General features: G+C 34.9%; 2 protein-coding genes across 3 annotated transcripts in view; both read left to right on the forward strand.

Moving 5' to 3' along the window:
• The window catches only part of LOC145686513 (protein dachsous-like), a 147,329-nt gene extending 144,585 nt beyond the window's left edge, over positions 1–2,744 (forward strand). The window contains exon 19 of one of the 2 annotated variants that reach the window (XM_081759896.1): positions 721–2,744. In XM_081759896.1, the coding sequence (XP_081616022.1) occupies positions 721–852 (132 nt within the window). In that variant the 3' untranslated portion in view covers positions 853–2,744. The remainder of the gene's footprint in view (positions 1–720) is intronic. The other variant, XM_081759897.1, reaches the window with a different exon arrangement.
• A 13,622-nt stretch (positions 2,745–16,366) lies between these two features.
• Positions 16,367–17,809, forward strand: LOC145685452 (uncharacterized). Its single transcript, XM_081757850.1, has one exon. It carries the CDS (start codon positions 16,367–16,369, stop codon positions 17,807–17,809), a length of 1,443 nt encoding a protein of 480 aa, XP_081613976.1.
• The last annotated feature ends 1,087 nt before the right edge of the window (positions 17,810–18,896 follow it).

Here is an 18,896-nt window from a genome sequence, read left to right on the forward strand (position 1 = left end):
TCTTATTCTTATTTACCTGTATAACTAATACCATATCACTAGATGCAAGCATCAACTGCAGACTTGGGTCCAAACAGCCTGTATTAAAGTCTACATTGTATCAAATATTTTTAATAGTTACAGCATACATTGCAACCATAATGGCACGGATATAGGTCCGAAATTGCCTGTTGTCCAATAAGTTGAAATATTGAAACTATTGAGTTATTTTGAATAAATCTTGATATTGGCGCCGGATATGCTTTACTTCAACTATATGTTATAAAAATCATATCAAAACACAAATTGTCTAAAGTAAAAATATTTTAAAGTTTAAAAATTGAAGTAAACGTGAGTTTAAAACTCTGACAGTTATTCGGCAGCTATTTTGTCTTGATAAAATTCTAATAATATATTTCTTGACTTGCTTAGCAACAAACAAATGATTGTTACTTGATTCTGTTAATTTTACCATTGTTGAATAAAATGCAAGAATCCGTCTTGTAGTTAAGAAGTTGTTCATTCTATGATTTTGTTCTATTCCACTAATCTATCACCAAATAGAAAAATAAATAAATAAATAAATAAATCCCTTTGATCATCTGTAGCTCAATTATTTCTTGCCAGACACTTAACGCAGACGCTTCACTATAGTATCTTCATTATTGCAAAACTACTTTGCTACCTAAAGGTCTTACTTTGTACTTAGTTTCTAACTCTTCTTATTTGTTACTCTTCCAGATTGACATAGAAGAAGAAGAAAAATCAGAAGAAGAAACCACGAATAAAAGAGAGAGAAAGAAATCTGTAGTTACATTCAGTGAAATGGCTGAAGTAATTCCTGTTGAAACAGAAGACGCTGAAAGATTATGAGATTGTCAAGAATGTATGGACAATTATGAAGCAGCTAAGAAGTGTAAATTGAACTTTAAAACAATGTAATAGTTATAGTATTTTAAACATTGCCTGAGAAGGAACACGTTTGCATATTTTATTTTTTTAAAAGAAACTATATGTTTCAATATCAACATTTCTCTTGGTAATTTGAGACATGTAGCAAAAATCAAAAAGACAATAATTTGAGATTTCTTTTATGAAGTAAAGAAGTATAATCCATAAGATCCATATTACCTTGTGTCCCGAATTTTTTGTAATTTACTCATATGGTTTCAGTGTTCTGTGAGACTTTTCTCGGTTGCATCTAAACATTGTTAAATTAGATGCATTATGAAGGTTTCTCTTTACTGTTTTGAAGAATGAGGTTCTCTACTTTTTACTGAAGAGAGTTTCAAGGGAAGGAGAAATTATAACAGTACGTCCAGTTTAGCAATGTTTAAGCGTCACCGATGAATGTATCAGAGAACACCGAAACCATACGAAACCGAAACAAATATAACAGATACATTGTATAATTTTCTTATTTGAATTATGTATCCCGTAACATCTATCAGTGAACATAACGACAATCTATTTCTGTACGTGTTCTCGGTCCGGACTCATACTTAAATCAAAGAGAGTGAACACTAAAAGAAAAATGTAGTGGATAACAGAAAAAAATATCAAAATCCAGTACCAAGAGCTCCCCACTTTCCCGCATCATCACAAAAAATGATTAAAATAAGAAATGTTAAAGGGTTTTAATAAAATGTTTCATGATAGGCTCTGGGTAAATTTAAGCGCTGCATCTTAGGCAAATGATGATGAATAATTCTATTCCAACAGTAAAAAATGTAAAGTTCTTGAGAAACGAAACTTAAGAATCTATAAATATGTTAAGAATACTATCTAAAATATCCTACTTTAGTAACGCGCTTCATCACATAGTGTTTGCTACAATCATGTTGCGACTTACGTACAGAGTATTCATAATTTGGTATCTGCATGCACAATATAATACTAGTTCATATTAAAAGCATAATAGAAGTAAGAATTTCCAGTAATATTTGAGATCAAGGAGAAAATGAAATAACTTAAAATTTTATTGGAAATGATAGCGCACAAAATGGAAGAAAGAAAGAAGAAAAAAAGAAAGGAAATAATTGAACTTACCTATATAAAATGTTCTTTCCATCTTTCTGAAATTATTTATGGCGTTGATAAATGTCCGTTCTAAACTTCGCCACTTTCAAGGAGAATTTATTAGTATTTACAACTCTTGAAAATTCTGTGTGATATATACAAAGAAAAGTAAAACATGGTTTTACTTCTGACTAATAATTTAGTTCTCAATATCACAAAATATATTAATAAATCCTGAAAAATACTGCATTGCCATGTTTATGAACTTCTTTGTGTAATAATGCATTTAGTACTGAGTAAATGCACAAATTGCCTCTGAAGTTCCAGTGATTTTCATGTGTTATATTTATCAACTTTTTTAAAAATGAATAAACACCATAAAATGCCAGATTAGAAAGAATGTAACTTCATTACGTTACTTGTACATACTATTTAGGTAATATATAGAGTAATAATAATTCTTTATAATATTTAATTCTTACGTTGTAAATATTGATATATATCTATACATATAATTATAATACTGATGTTACCATAAACTTCCATGCAAATAACTTTAAAAACAAAGCATTTCTTGAGTATTCAAGTACCTAATAAAATTATTTCATGTAAACAACGCTTTGTACAAATAAATTATAATTATTTATATATCACAATTCAAAAACAATTTTTATTACTTGCTACTTTATTCCATTACTATGTTTAGTATATATTAACTGAAAGCAATGCCTATTATATTTTAATTTTTTAATGTTTTAGGAGAATGCGAAAATGCTTTGCGAGATAGTAATTGAAGCTAAATGAGAAAATAACTCTTAAGTCAATATTTGTTAAAATTTGAACAGTTTGGAAAAAGTCAAATGAAATTATAGGTAATGTGATGAGGAAATTTTAAATATCTTTCGAATACTTATACAGGACATAGCACGTCATCAAGATAACTTGTCGTTTAAGACGATTGTCTAAAATAAAATAATCAATTCAAGTTGTTCGTATATACTGTGCTATGAGTATCACTGTTAACAGGTAGAAATCATAACGGAAAAGTAACTATTATATATGATTCAGAGACAAGGATTGCTTTATTTATAGTATTTCTTACGTTATTGTCAAATGTCGTTTTATCTCACTCTATCTCCTAAACTGTTGAGAATCGAATACATATTACCATTTTTTGTCTGTTTGTTTGTTTGTTTGTTCTGCACAACTCAACCTATTATCTTGCAAAGTATTGTAACATTCATCACCATCTCAGATTAAATCTTGGATAGGAGTCGATATTCTTGGAACTTTCACAATCTGTCCACCATCTTTGAAACTTGACTGGAGGACGACATCTCAAAAATTGTCCATCAGACATATTTGTGGAAAGTAAAGATGAATCGTTACAACCAAGTGTAATTTGATGGCAAAGTTTGCATTAACTAATCCATGCAGACGAACCAGAATCTACCAATGTGATGGTTACTTTAAAACGAAACATTCCAAGACAGCTTTTGCAGTATATGTTACTTTATTTTCCAAGAGATTACTGAATGATCTCTTCTTCATGGGAACTATCAACAGGTCTTTTATAGAGATTATTTAACACGAAATTTATGTTAAATGACAGAGAAACAAATAATGAAATCGATTTCATTGTTATTTTTACAAGTAAATGTAAAAGCAATGTCAATGATATGTCCTCCATTAAGAATAGGCCAACGGAGGACAGCGATATAAATCTAAAGATAATGTCAATCATATGCCCTGCATTAAGGACAGGCCATGTTCCAAACTATTGTGTAAACCTATGGCTGTATCTTTTCATGACGTCAGTGATGTAATGCTTGACTTATTGAAAATACCTATCAATCCATTCCCATGTGTGTTCTTCCTTTCATAAACTTAAGATGAGTATACGCTGGCCTATAAAAATATTAAGTGGGTATATGCCATATACTCTCGTATACGTCCCATAACACTTCTGGTTGACACGTAGAAGAAGTCAAATCTCAGCAACATGCTCTAAGCACCTTTATTCCCAGGCTTTCTCGGGTATTTTTTTGACAAGGCATAGATAAACTCTACCGCATTTGAATGAGAGTAAAACAAGAATATAAATTTTACTCGTTCCGATGATAGAATCTAGGCTCCTGGATTCGTAGGTAGGACCTTACGTACTCCACCATCGCGGCTAAACTCTAGAAATACTTTTGAGAAAATCATTAAGCTAACTTTTACATTTTTGTACCTCAGGTTTTTCGCAAGCATGTGTTACTCTTAGGTAATCTCATTACTATTAATTTGAATTCATACGATTTACGTGAAGACATTTATGATAGTTAACAAGAGATATATGCGTAAAAAGATCAGAACAAAGTAAAACATGATGAAAGATTTAGTTGATTTCTTTAAAATTATATCTTATATTGGAAACTGAGGAGAAAAAGACTTGCTTTAAGTTCAATTGATTGTTTCACTTGATGTTTCTCTTGAATTAATTGAGATAAAAGCGTGTAGAATTGGAGAAACTTCTTTTTAGGTCGAAATTTTTCTTTCTATTTATTTATCGAGTTATTTGTATTTATTTATAAGTTGATATTATTATAGTAAATACTAATGCACATGTAACAATTTTAAGAAAATGAAAATAAAATGAAATCTTTCAGTTTAATGTTCCACAATTATGCATTTTGACTAAGATAGACGGATGATTAAGACAAGTGAATGTTGATGAAAAAATTGGTCGAATGAGAATATGAATGGAAGCGGGAGTGCCCCGAGGAAACCCACGGACACAATATTGTTCACCATAAATTTATTTGGCCAAGAATCGAAGCACGGACCCCACACACCAGATGTATGTGCTCTACTACTGAGCCACGGTGGTAGACCCTACCAATTTTAAACAAACAGAACACTGTTCTAAAGAAACAATAATTTAGATACATTGTTATTGAAATAATATACAAATTTTCATCTCCATAGTAGCATATTTATTGATGACTTTTAAGGACAAAAACGGGTTGATAAGAGATGGCGCTGTAAACACTAAGTATTGGGGAGCTTTGCTCATTTTTATTCAATTTTTACTATTTACAATTCATTACTATGGACAATTTTATTATTTGTTACAATCTTCATATACTGTTTTTCATTTTCAATATGTTCATGCGCCGCTTATCCTTCTGTATTATTACATTAACAGTGTGATAAACAATTTTATTTAAAACAGACAAATTCGGCCATCTTGGCTCGTGCCATTTTAGTACATTTACTTATTTCAAACAATTTATAATTAAAACAAATATAGTGACATAGTCCACAAGGCCCTAATGGCTGGGACTTCTTTATAAATCTCCCGTAAGGGAGGTGACTGAAAGAAAGACAAAAACAAAATAAAGAATCAACAAAAAATTCTTAGTGAAAGGATAAATAGAAGAAAAACAGCAACAAACAGTAAAACATGTATTAGACATCAAACTATTTCACAAAAGAAATTAAAGAGAAAAAACAACAATTATAGTGTAAATGGCGTCACAGACTCCATATAGTCTTGGCCATAAAAATGACTTTTCCTTTACGTGAAATGCGATTGTTATAAAATTAGTGGAAATTTCAAAATAAGGAAAAAGTATGACATGTAATATTATCAACATTAAATCTCTTATCAATATTAAATCAAAGCCATTTACACCAGGAAAACAGTTATATTCTTTCATTTGACTTTGCTTTAAAAAAAATCACTATCTGAAGGATATCATATATCGTATGTGCTCAAAATTGGGATAGAACTTCACGCATCCAGTATGCATGAGAAATATTTTGGAGTGTAAGTTTTTGGTTCCTGAGTTATTAGCAATCAAATTTGGGATTCGACTTGGTGAAACGTTATAATATGCGGTATGCAACCGACAATATTAATCCGAGCTTAACGAAATTTGGTATGATAATAGACCTTATGTAGCCTAGTACGTACGTGAAATATTATGTTATATAGATCATTTGTTCTCAAGTTATTGTCCACCAAATTTGAGTTTGGACTTAGTGAAATGAAGAGATTCCACTAAATCACAATCAATAAAACTCATCTAATCTTGACCGAGATTGATATAGTGGTAAAGTTTAAGAGCTTTGTAAACATTCGAGCATAACATGAAATAATATGGTGTACAGATCTTTAGTTTCCGAGTTATTGCCCATCGAATCCGGGTTTGAACTCAGTCCAATCAAGAAATTTCATTGAAACGCAATTGATGAAATTCATCCTATCTTGACAAAATTGGAATAATGGTAAAATTTGATGAGGTTAATACACACATGAAATATTATGAAATGCAGTTTCTGGTTCCTGAGTTATTGGCAATCAAAGTTGGGGTTCTACTTAGTGAAACGTCATTATATTTGGTATGCTGCCGACGTTACTAATCCTATTTTGACCAAATTTGGTATGGTAGTAGGCCTCGTGGCTTAGTACATTCATGAAATATTATGGTATATAGACAACTTGAGTTATTGACCAGTAAATTTGAGTTTGAACTTAGTGAAATGAAGAAATATCATTGAATCACGATCGATAAAATCCACCCGTCCTTGGCTAAACTTGGTATAATGGTAAATGTTTATGAACTTTATACATTCGAGCATAGTATAAAATATGGTATACACATTTTAGTTTCCAAGTTCTTGGCCATCGAAGTTGGATTTGCACTCAGTGAATCTAGAAATTTCACTAAAAGATGGAACTCACCTGATCTTGACTAAACTTGGCATGAGCTTACTACAAATATGAAATATTATGTTACGCAGATCTCTGATCCTCGAGTTATTTGCCATCGAAATTGGGATCTGGACGTACTTGAGTCCAAAATCCAAGTCTAATAGCCAATAACTCAAGAACCAAACACTTGCACACTATAGTATTTCACATACACATTAAACTTGTTTAGGTTTACCAACATTTCAAATGTAATTAAGTGGATAACTTTAATTCCCGAGATATAGGACTCTAACTTAACAAACCTGACACGGGAAGTAAGTATAGTGTATATATATAATCAAGATTTGCTAGAAATCAATAAAGGATGACTTTCTCCGTTACAGGGAAATTTACTAGTTTTGCATAATATGTGACTAGTGTGCAAAAGGAACACGCAAAAATGGTTAATACTAATTTAAAAATTACATATTACGATTTTTTCACTCATACACAACCAGTTTCATGGTCTTTATCTACATCTCTTTTTCTTCTCCCAATTAGCTGGGGTCAGCTTTTCTGGTTGCAGTCTTCCACATATTCTTGTCTTTTGACATATACACTGTGACACCGTATAACACTACATCGTTCTGCACACAATCTCTCCAGTTCTTCTTTGCTCGGTCTGCATTCACTCGTTGAGCTACGTATTCTGAAGAACTTCTTGAATATTCAAACCATCGAAGTCTATTTGCAATTTTCCTACTACTGGTCTCAACTTTACTGTTTATTTACATTACTTCGTTTTTAATTTTGTCCTTCTGCGTCAATCCACATATCTATCGCAGCATCTTCATCTCAACAACATCAACTTCTGTTCCTCTCTCTTCTTTGTCGTTCAACATTCCGCTCCATATAATAGGGCAGGTCTCTCTACTGTTTTGTAAACTTTCCTTTAATCCGTACTGGTACCCTATAGTCATACAACACTCGTGTTTCTTCACTCCATTTTATCCAACAGCTGCTAATTCTGCTGTTTACATTTTCTTCTATTCCTGCATTTTCCTGTAGTGTTGATCGCAAGTACTTCAATTTCTTCATCATTACCACCTCTTCGTCTTTTAGCTGTGTTTCTTTTTGTATTTTCGATTACATCTTTGCTGAATGGGCAATGTAAATATTCTATCTTAGATTTACTATTTCTAAGCCCTTTGTTCTCCTACGCTCTTCTCCAGGTATTTAAAAGGCCTCATCACTGCGAAATTAAAATACCGCTAATTTTACAGTAATTATGTGATATCTTCAAATAGATAAAAGATAAGCAAAAAGTGGAACAAGATCTCCCTAGATAATATTATTTTGCGTGAGATACCGTTATTACGACTCATATATCTGCTTTCGATTTCCAGCCATTTAGAAAATCGGCATTTATTTTCGCGTTTCTAAATAACTATAAACGGAAAGCTACTAGGTGACTCGTGATAACGGTACCTCATGCAAAATAACATCGTCTAGGGAGATCTTGCTCCACTTTTCGATTATCTTTTATCAATTTGAAGATATCACATAATTACTGTAAAATTAGCGGTATTTTAATTTCGCAGTGATAGGAACTCTTAATTTCTCTTGCAGTGCTGCTTTGGTCTCACTCACCAACATAATGTTGTCTGCAAATAGCATATTCCAAGATGCTATGATATTCTTTGTAAGCTCCAGAGAAAGCATATGATAAAGTGTCATGGGATCTATATTTGGCAGCCACTGAAGAAGTGTATTCCGAACACATATGTCACTTGATAAATCTTGCTCCTAACATAAATTTATTTAATTAATAGCCACAAGTATTCGTGGTTTACACTATCAAATGCCTGATGAAAATCAATTGACAAAAAAACATTATTTATTAAGGAATCTTCGAATATTGTAGTAACATCTCTTGTACATTGTAAAATGTAATATTCCAATACAAGGATCTTGCTAATAAATCAATCTCTTATTTAAACACCGTGCCATTACTTCATAATCAAAGTTCATAAGTGTAATTGGTCGGTAATTAGTTACTTTTGTAGGATTAGCGTACTTTGGGATAAAAACAATTACTTTATGTGATTTATATTCAACATTAAATTTTCACTAAAATGCACGTTTACAATTTTTGTTAAAGTTTCACCAATTATCGGAAAAAACTATTGATACCATTCAGCAGGCAGACCATCTATTCCTGGTGATTTTCCATGTGACACAATCACAATACCTCGTTGCACTTCATTTTCGCTAAAAAGTAATTCAAGGTATTTTGCCGCATCAGAATCTGAAACACAGGGAATCTAACACATCGTGTGGTTTGGAATAACTGTTACAACCGATCTTCTGTATTTCTGATTACTATGCTTGGAAGACTCTTTTGATATTTGCTATGAAATTCCAATCTAATCCTTCATCATCTTTTATAGAACTGAACAGTTTCGTTTTGCACGTTTATATTCTTGAATTAGATGGTATAATGATGGTCTTCTTCGGGGCCAATGAAACAAGCCTTGCTTCTAACTTTCATACCTATCATCCGTTGCCTCTTTATATTCAGAAATTCGGCTTTTTTTTTTTTTTTTTTTTTAAGGTCTGTGATACGTTCTGGATCAGGAATCGAGCAAGGTATATTTCACTCAAGCATCTATAGTAGAAGTAGTAAAGATTTCGTTGATCCCTGCTTTCTTTCGAGGAAAATCAACTACAGTAGCTAACAACGCGAGGTTTAAGGTACTGAAACCACCACTCAATTATTCTTAGAAAATGCTTTTGTTGAAGCATCTAATACTTCCATTTATTTCGAAAATCCTCACAAAAAAATTTGTCTTCGAGAAGAGATATATTAAAGTGTCAAGATCTACTTCTTTCAACTTCTAGACCTGGAACTTGAAGAAAAATGATATAGGCCTGATAATGGGAAAGTACAGTAGGAATTATTTTCACAGAAAAGAGATTTCTAACTACGCTTTGTGACATTATATATATATATATATATATATATATATATGTGTGTGTGTGTGTGTGTGTGTGTGTATCTAATCTTGATGCTCAATTGTTGCGGATGTAAGTATAACCACGTATATTAGGATATCTATCTGTTTTGAAGGTGTAAACCCTATACTAACTCGATCAAAATAGGGCTATAATTAAATCCTGGAGTGTGATCTTCAGGTCTCAAAATACAGGGTGCGGCACGTAAAACCGGCCCGTCGTAATATTCTGGTATATTGTGTTTTTGGCAACACTTAAATAATCTACCTTCCTACCAAGAGATGGCGTATCGAGGTCGGGTCGACTTACGTGACCTGCAGCATGTTCTGATTTGTATAATGACACACAAGAATTAAACCACAGAACCTTTATTGTTAACCATAATTTTGTGCAAGTCAGGTGCAAGTGCAATATCGATCACAGAATACAAACTTCTACTACTCACAGCACTGTTGCCATAATATGTATTTTGAAAAACCCAACTTACAATACCAACATATCCCCTCCTCAATGTTGCAATTTTGATTTTAACACAAATTCAACATTGTACAAAACTGTTTTATTTTTACGCCTTGGAGTGGTTTTGTTAACATATCAGCTATCATTACATCAGTTGGACAATATTGAAATTTTACCTCTTTTTTACATTCCAAATCACGAATAAAATGAAATTTTATCTCTATGTGCTTGGTTCTGGGATTTATTTTGTCACTACTTATTAGTTTTAGACAGCTTTGATTATCCTCATTAATTACAATTGGTTCACAAAAGCTTTCATGCAAATCACTCAACAGATTTTTAAGCCATTTTGCCTCCTGACAAGCTTCAGACATTGCAACATATTCTGCTTCAGTAGATGACAAGGTAACACATGACTGTTTACGACTTGCCCAACTAATAATACCTCCAGCATATTTAAAAATATAACCACTGCTTGATTTTCTGTCAGTTAAATCGCCTGCCCAATTTGCATCTACAAACCCTATTAGTTTGCTGTCACATTCTTTCTTATTACCCAACTGCAATTTGTAACATTTGGTCCCTTTCAAGTATCTGAGAATTCTTTTTACTTCAACCCAATCTGATTGAGAAGGATTATTAGTTTTTCTACTTAATATGGAAACACTGGCAGCAATATCTGGCCTACTATTATTGCTTATATACAGTAATGCGCCAATAGCCTTTTGATACAAACTTGCATCAACTTTACTTAATGATTCTACACATGACACATTTCTAATGTAACCAGGATCTAATGGAAATTTTGACGTTTTTGCATTTTCTAGCCTAAATCTTTTTAGCACTTTATCGATGTAACTTTCTTGCGAAATGACAAAATATCCATCAACATTTCTGCTGATTTCGAGCCCTAAGTACCTGCTCAAATCGCCAAGACAATGAATCTGAAACTCTTTTGCAAGCAACTGCTGTGTTTCATCAATAATCCTATTATCGGTACAAGCTATAACTACATCATCAACATATATTAATACATACACATGAGTATTATTTACTTCCTTAGAATATAAACAAGGATCTGACTTTCCCCTCCTGAACCCATTATTTACAAGGAAATCATTTATCTTTTTATTCCAAGATCGAGCAGCCTGTTTAAGACCATAAATGCTCTTCTTCAACTTACATACAAGGTTTTCTTTACCTGGTTGCTCAAAACCTTCAGGTTGTTTCATGTAAATTTCTTCTTGTAAGTCCCCATACAAAAAAGCTGTCTTTATGTCATAATGTTTCACTTCCATATTTCTTTTTCCTGCTACAGTAAGTAACACACGCAAAGTGGTTTGTTTAACAACCGGTGCAAAAACCTCATCATAGTCTTCCCCCAAGACTTGATAAAACCCCTGCGCAACAAGTCTAGCCTTATACTGTGAGCCTTTGCCGTCAGTATTTTCTTTTATTTTATAAACCCATTTGCTACCTAGTGCTGTCTTTCCTTCTGGTAATTTCACCAAATCCCAAGTTTGATTTTTGTGCATAGAACTAATCTCTTCTTTCATTGCCATCTTCCAGTCTTCTTTGTCCGGTCTACTCATAGCTTCCTGAAAGTTTCTTGGTTCTTCTTGTGTCATTACCACCACCTTCTCTGCATACCTGGCAGGTAGTTTTCCTTTGGTGGAACGCGATGATCTTCTCACTGTCTCTGCTTCTAAATTGTTACCGGTAAAAATTTCATCTTGAGCTCTTTCTCCATGGTAGCTACGGGTACTTTCTGAGGTTTCAAGAGTTTCACATGCTTCAGCGTTATTTAAACTTAACGGTATAAGGTCATCATCTTCGTCTTGTAATACTGCATCCTCTTTGGGAAGATTTTGTGTGTCTAAGACAGTACGATCTTCACAGGTTGGTACTTCATGCGATACATTCTCAACAAAATGACAGTCCCTACTTATCACTACTTTGTTTGTAGTGACATCTAGTAGCCTGTACCCTTTTGTGTTTTCTTCATACCCAACTAAAATTAGTTTTCTTGCCTTGACATCTAACTTTGATCTTTGCTGATTAGGGATCATCGCATATGCAATACATCCAAAAACCTTTATGTGTCCAAGATATGGTTTCTTGCCGTACCATTTTTCATATGGTGTCACCTCACACGCTCTAGTGGGAAGACGATTTTGAAGATAGTTTGCTGTTAGTACAGCTTCACCCCAAAATTTATTTTCCATGCCCGCATCAATTAGCATACACCGTGCCATTTCTGTAATGCTTCGATTCTTTCTTTCCGCTACACCATTCTGTTCGGGAGTGTACGGTACCGTTTTTTGGTGAATTATGCCCTTCTGCTTGAGAAATGCCCGTAAACTAGTCGATGTATATTCGCCGCCATTATCTGTACGAAGCACTTTTGGCCTCTTCTGAAAATAGTTTTCGGTGAATTGCACATATTCTTTCAACTTTTCTTCAACCTCACTTTTGTTTTTCAGTAAATAAATAACAGTATACCTACTACAATCATCAATAAATGTTAAAATATACCTGTTTCCCCTTGGAGTTGGTGTTTGCATAGGCCCACAAACATCAGAATGTACCAAATCTAAAATTTCTTTGGCCCTATAGCTGCTTTCCGAAAATGGCTTTCTTGTCATTTTTCCTTGTACACAAACATCACATATCTTTTTAGTACCACATTGCTTTAATACTACCCCACAAACTAAGTCATCTTTAACCATGTTTTCAAGTACCTTTGGACTTCTGTGTCCTAACCTACTATGCCACACATGAATACAATTGTTTATTTCTCCTTGAGTAACCTTTAAAGCTTGTGTATCATTACTGTACTCTTGTTTACAAACATCTAGTTTGTACAAAGAACCGTTTTCTGTAGCACTAGCGATCATGCTGCCATTTTTCTTAATATGACATTTTTTCCCCGAAAAATATATATCAAAACCCTTTTTTGTTAGTTGATTCACAGATAAGAGACTACCATCTAATTCTGGCACATACAAAACATCCTTTACTACAACATTACATTTTCCATTTTTAGCAACTTCATTTTTGCACAGTAAAACACCTTCCCCAATACCCTTGGCTACTAACATTCGACCGTCTGCCAAATAAATTTTACTTTCTGCATTATAGTTTAATGTTTTGAAAAATTGTTTATCATTTGTCATGTGACAAGTAGCAGCAGAATCTACATACCATTCACCTACATTTACTTCCCTTGCACTAGCCTTAAAACATACATATGCATCTTCACCTTCTTGTGTTTCTTGTGAACAATGCGTTTCTACAATCACTTCACTAGCACTTTGCACTTTATTTGCCCTTGAAAAATTTTTCTTTTTACTACCGGTAGCTTTAAATTTTGCACAATCACGTTTGAAATGACCTGGTTTTTTACACCAGAAACACACACTTTTCTCTTCTTTTCCTTGCACTTTCTTCTTTGAGTCCACCTTCATGGCACTTTCTTCATTCCTGTTGTGACCTTGCACTTCCTTTCGCCTCTTGTACTCGTCTATGAGCTTTCCTTTGACTAATTCTAGTGTTAGCTCGTTCTCCGGACGTGTTTCCAATGCTGTTATCAAAGTTTCATAGCTGTCCGGTAAACTGCATAATAACATCGCCACTACCAAATGATCGGCCAATGTCTCTCCTAGTCCGGTAAGCTGATCCACGATGTTTAACATACTATTAATATGTTTTTCCATGTCACCATTTTCTTCTAACTGCATACGACACAGTCTTTTCAGCAGAAACACCTTGTTTGTCAAAGTCGATTTTTCATGATATGACTTTAAGGCTTCCCAGTAGTCCTTTGCACTTTCCTGTCGCCGTAAATGAACTAACTGATTATCTTCAACTAGCAGTCCGATCGTTGCCCTAGCTTTCCCATCCTTCTTGCACCATTCTGCATCAGGAGATTCCGGTTTTGGCTTTTGTACGACATCCCACAGTTCTTCTTTCATGAGAAGCAACTGCATTTTATATTTCCAAACACTGTAATTGCTATTGTTTAACTTCGGAAACAAAATTTTTGCTGTGTCCGCCATCTCGTACAAGTTTTGCGCCAATGAGAAAAAAACGATCGATCCTAATGACTGCGAGACATCAAAATCACAAATACAATTTTAACAGTTTTAAACCACTTCATTTACATTTTTCTCGTCTTCACCGACATTTCACTGGGTTTAAATACTTATCTCTCTGGGGCCCATAACCACTGTTCTAATTTGTATAATGACACACAAGAATTAAACCACAGAACCTTTATTGTTAACCATAATTTTGTGCAAGTCAGGTGCAAGTGCAATATCGATCACAGAATACAAACTTCTACTACTCACAGCACTGTTGCCATAATATGTATTTTGAAAAACCCAACTTACAATACCAACACAGCAGTCACGTGCAGCCGCAGCCAGTGAAACTTATCGAAACCAGTTGAGAAAAAGGTCTCGTTGTGTAAAGCCGGGTGAGTGTCAGTGTGTGATAATGCCTGATACGATACCCGAGCGTGTTGCCATTGTTGAAGGGTTCATTCTCACTGGATCTTTTGTGAAAACAAAGAATTTGTTTCGGGAGAAATTTCCAGGACGTTCTGTGCCAGCAAAAAGCACCATTCAGGAGTTGATTGAAAAATGGCGGCGTACAGGATCGGTTCAAAATGCTCCCAGGAACAGACGACCATCTGTCTGCACACCTGAATTAAAGATGCAGGTGGAAGAGATAATGACAAGAAGTCCTCGAAAGTCAACCAGGAGAGTGAGTCAACAGGTTCATGCGAGTGAGAGAAGTTGCAGACGTGTTTTAAGGGGACTGAAGTTAAAACCGTACCGGATAAGTGTTGTGCAAGAACTGAAGGAGCCTGACCTGCAGAAGAGGGTGCATTTCTGTTCATGGCTGTTGAGCAATGTTGCCAGTGGTTTCTTGGATCCACTAATGCTCATCATGAGTGACGAGGCGTGGTTCCACCTGTCTGGGTACGTAAATTCCCAAAACAACCGGTATTGGTCGACAGAAAATCCACACGCAATCCACCAGGAAGGTACGAAAAATCAGGGGAGCAGAATTGTCTTCAGTGGCGTATTTAGGGAGCTATCGGACTGGGCTCAAGCTCCCTCCGAGATAAATTTGTTGGTTTTTCGCATCCCACGCACAACATTCTTTCTTACCAGTTCTAAAAATGTCATTGACTTTCCATTTTCTTATGCTCTTTGTTGAGAAATAATACTGTATTTGTCAAATTTCATTCCATATAAGAACTGCGTCCTTTTGTTCTTTCTTTCATCCTTTCTACTTTTCTGTTTCTTTTTCTTGATGTTACTTTCTTTCATTTCGCTTATCATACTTTATCGACCGTTGTCAGTTGTGATTCAAGTCGGCCGTCATCAGTAACACCAAAACTAAGAGGAGTTGATAAGCGAAACTGATGTTCCACACCAACTTGCGCGGATATCAACATGACAGGACTTTGGTTATTATAACAAAGAAAAAAATTATATCGGTTAGTTATTTTTAAAAGAAGGAAATGTTTGAATTAAAGAAAATCAAAACTGGAGAGTAATTAGCCCGGGAAATTAGGAAGGCCAAGAGGATGCTTCCTTTTTCTTGTATGAATAGAATAAAGGGTTAGATTCACTCCTAAATTTTTGTATCATATCATATAGGATTTATCGGTCTGCAATTCTTGCCATTATAACTTTAATTTATGCATAAATTAAAATATATTTAATTCTCAATTGCCCACTTCCTTCCTTGTGTTGGGCATAGGCCCTCGAAACAAAATCCTAAAGTCCATTCTAAACAAGAAGCAAATTGACAGCTCAAAAACACGTGCAAGTTTGTTTTGAAGAAAGGAGTCTACGTCACACAGTTATTGCGGTCACTCAGCGAGGGTCGAATCATAAACACCCTTTTACCAACAGTGGGTGGAGGGTTTCCTTGGCAACAGACCTTAACATTCCAATGTTGCCGCTAGTAAACACGTGTTTTCAGACAGAAAGAAGATATTTTTAGTGTTTCGTTTCCTTGTGTGTGGGAGTGATTTCTAGATTATTCTTGCATGCGAGTTTTATCTTTGTGTACAATTCTGTAAATATATTTGTATATGTGAGATATTTTGTTGTATATATCGTGTGGTGTTGTGTGTTTGTGTATATATATTTATATTTATGTATATAACGAATATATAGGCTACTTTAAATAATGTCCAGTGAAATGGAGGACATTCTCCCTGCAAAACGGCCGAGAACACATTCTTCTGAAAGAAAGAACGTTTTAGGGACAGGTATTCCTATTAAAGGACAATCAAGGGAAATTATTTGCTCGGTTCGGGACTATTTCGAACAGGAAAGGGACAATGGAGGACCGATTATCCCTGTAAATAAGGTGCTTGACAGGACTGCCGCTGCTGTAAAAGTAAATAAATGTACCATCGTAAAAATTGGCAAGGAGAAGTTCGAAAATGAAGAAAATCAATCCGGGTCTTCAAAATTAGAAACTCCAGGCAAGAAGAGAAGAGTAAGTAAACGTGTGACGAATTTGGATACTTTCCAAAAAGACGCTATACGGCGACATATTTATTCTTATTATCAAAAGAAGGAGCACCCCACTCTCCTGAAATTACACGCGTCACTCCAAGAAGCCGAACTTTTTCAAGGAAGCAAAACATCCTTGTATAGTATTATTAAAAAGTTGGGGTTTTCGTATAAGAAAATAAATGGAAGGAGACTTTTAATGGAGAAGCCGGACGTTTCTGCGTGGCGATGTAGATTTCTTCGGGAAATATTAAAACATAATTTTGATAATATAGTGTGGCTTGATGAAACCTGGGTGAACGTGAACCACAGCGTTAGTAAAGGATGGACCGACGACACGCTTCAGGGCACAATGGGATTGCCGTTAGGTAGAGGGGGAAGGATTATACTTCTTCATGCCGGTACGTCTTCTGGGTTCCTCCCAAACTGTTCCCTTCTCTTCACATCGAAGAAAACAGGAGATTATCATGAGGAAATGAACCAAACGAAATTTCTTCAGTGGTTTCAGGAATCTCTTCTCCCCGAACTGCACACGCCATCCATTACTGTTATGGATAACGCAAAATACCATTCAGTTATTGCTGACAAAGCTCCTACTATGGCCACTAGAAAAGAGGACATTGTTCGTTGGTTGATTCAACGCAACGTGGAGGTTCGAGATGATTTGAGAAAAGCAGAATTAATGCAACTCGTGCAAAGATACAAACCCCAATTCCCCACATACGTCATTGACAAAATCGCTACTCAACATGGACATAAAGTAGTGAGACTTCCCCCTTACCATTGTCACTTCAATGCCATAGAACTTATTTGGGCACAAATTAAAGGGTACGTTGGCCGTAAAAATAAAAGTTTCACCATGTCGTCTGTTGTAAAATTAACAGAAGAAGCCATAGCCTCAATTACGCCAGAAAACTGGAGAGATGCAGTTAACCATACGTATAAAGTTATTCAAGATGCATGGAAAAATGAAGGTGTGCTTGAAGAAAGTGTAGAACAATTAATAATAAGTGTTGGTGGTTCCAGTGATTCATCTGGTGAAGAGGAGCTTAGTAGCAGTGACATCAGTAGTAATGATGATGATGACTTGAGTGGAGTCTATCCACTGTAATAAATTACATTTCAGATATGTCTGATTCTAAATTAAGCTTGCATTTACCTTTCTAGGCCTATACTGAAATAAAATGAAAATAGTAGTTCTTTCAGAAAATGTGTTCCGGGGGGAGGACACATGTAGTATTCTGGGGGGCACTGCTGGTACTATTTTATTTATTATTATATGATAAGACGTATTATTTTGATCTCGTCCTGGGGCACTCTCAGAGCTCCGGGGGTTCAATGCCACCCCAAAAACATGTCTGGAAGAAACCCTGAATGACAAAAGCAAACTTTTTTTTTTTGGACAGCACAATATATATAATATGTTCCAGTGACAAAAAATTGAAAAAGCAAAATCGTCGCGGGAACCAAAAATTGTTTACTGATCTCATTGCAGAAATACTTGTTTCTTACGTTTAGTCAGTATAGTACCGTAGAATGGGGTGAAACAGATCACTAGCACACACCTACATTGAAAGAGTGCTGTCACCTATCGTTTCAAATTGAGTGTAGGAAATATATCATGAAAAGAAGGGTGATTAAACACGAGATCTGTGAGCATAGAAAGTTAGAGTATGATGCATGCAGATTGTGTGTATAGTGCAAATTTGCTTAATGGTAAAAACGTAATTATTGCAGAACCCTGTTTCCGTTATACAGGGTGTCCGAGAAGTCCTTCTCTGATTACAGAAATTGATAACTCAGGCTAGAAATACGATAGAAATATGAAACTGGTGTTGAATTGTTTACAAACTATAAAAGTTTTGGTCACATCAGTACACTTCCACATGAGCACCCTTGGTAGCACGTAGCACATCTAGGCGATATTCAATTTCCATCCACACGTTAGCCAACATCACTGGAGGGATCGATGCAACGACTGTGGTTATTCGTTGCTGCAGGGTTTCAAGATCTGGTACACGTGTTCGGTAGACCTCATCCTTGACATAACCCCATAAAAAGAAGTCTAATGACTCTTGACATCAGGTGGAGTCCTCCCAAATATTGTCTGGAACTGTCTCTGCACCGTGGTTGGTGATCGTGTCTCATGGTACCACAGGACACACTGTGCCTTCTCCTGGTTGGTTGGCATGGCTTCT

This window comes from Thermobia domestica, chromosome 5, assembly GCF_964235325.1.
Source record: "Thermobia domestica chromosome 5, izTheDome1.hap1.1, whole genome shotgun sequence".
Taxonomy (NCBI): domain Eukaryota; kingdom Metazoa; phylum Arthropoda; class Insecta; order Zygentoma; family Lepismatidae; genus Thermobia; species Thermobia domestica.

Coding starts and splice junctions, on each gene's coding strand:
- LOC145685452 (XM_081757850.1), top strand. CDS start 16,367: ATGTCCAGTGAAATGGAGGACATTCTCCCTGCAAAACGGCCGAGAACA.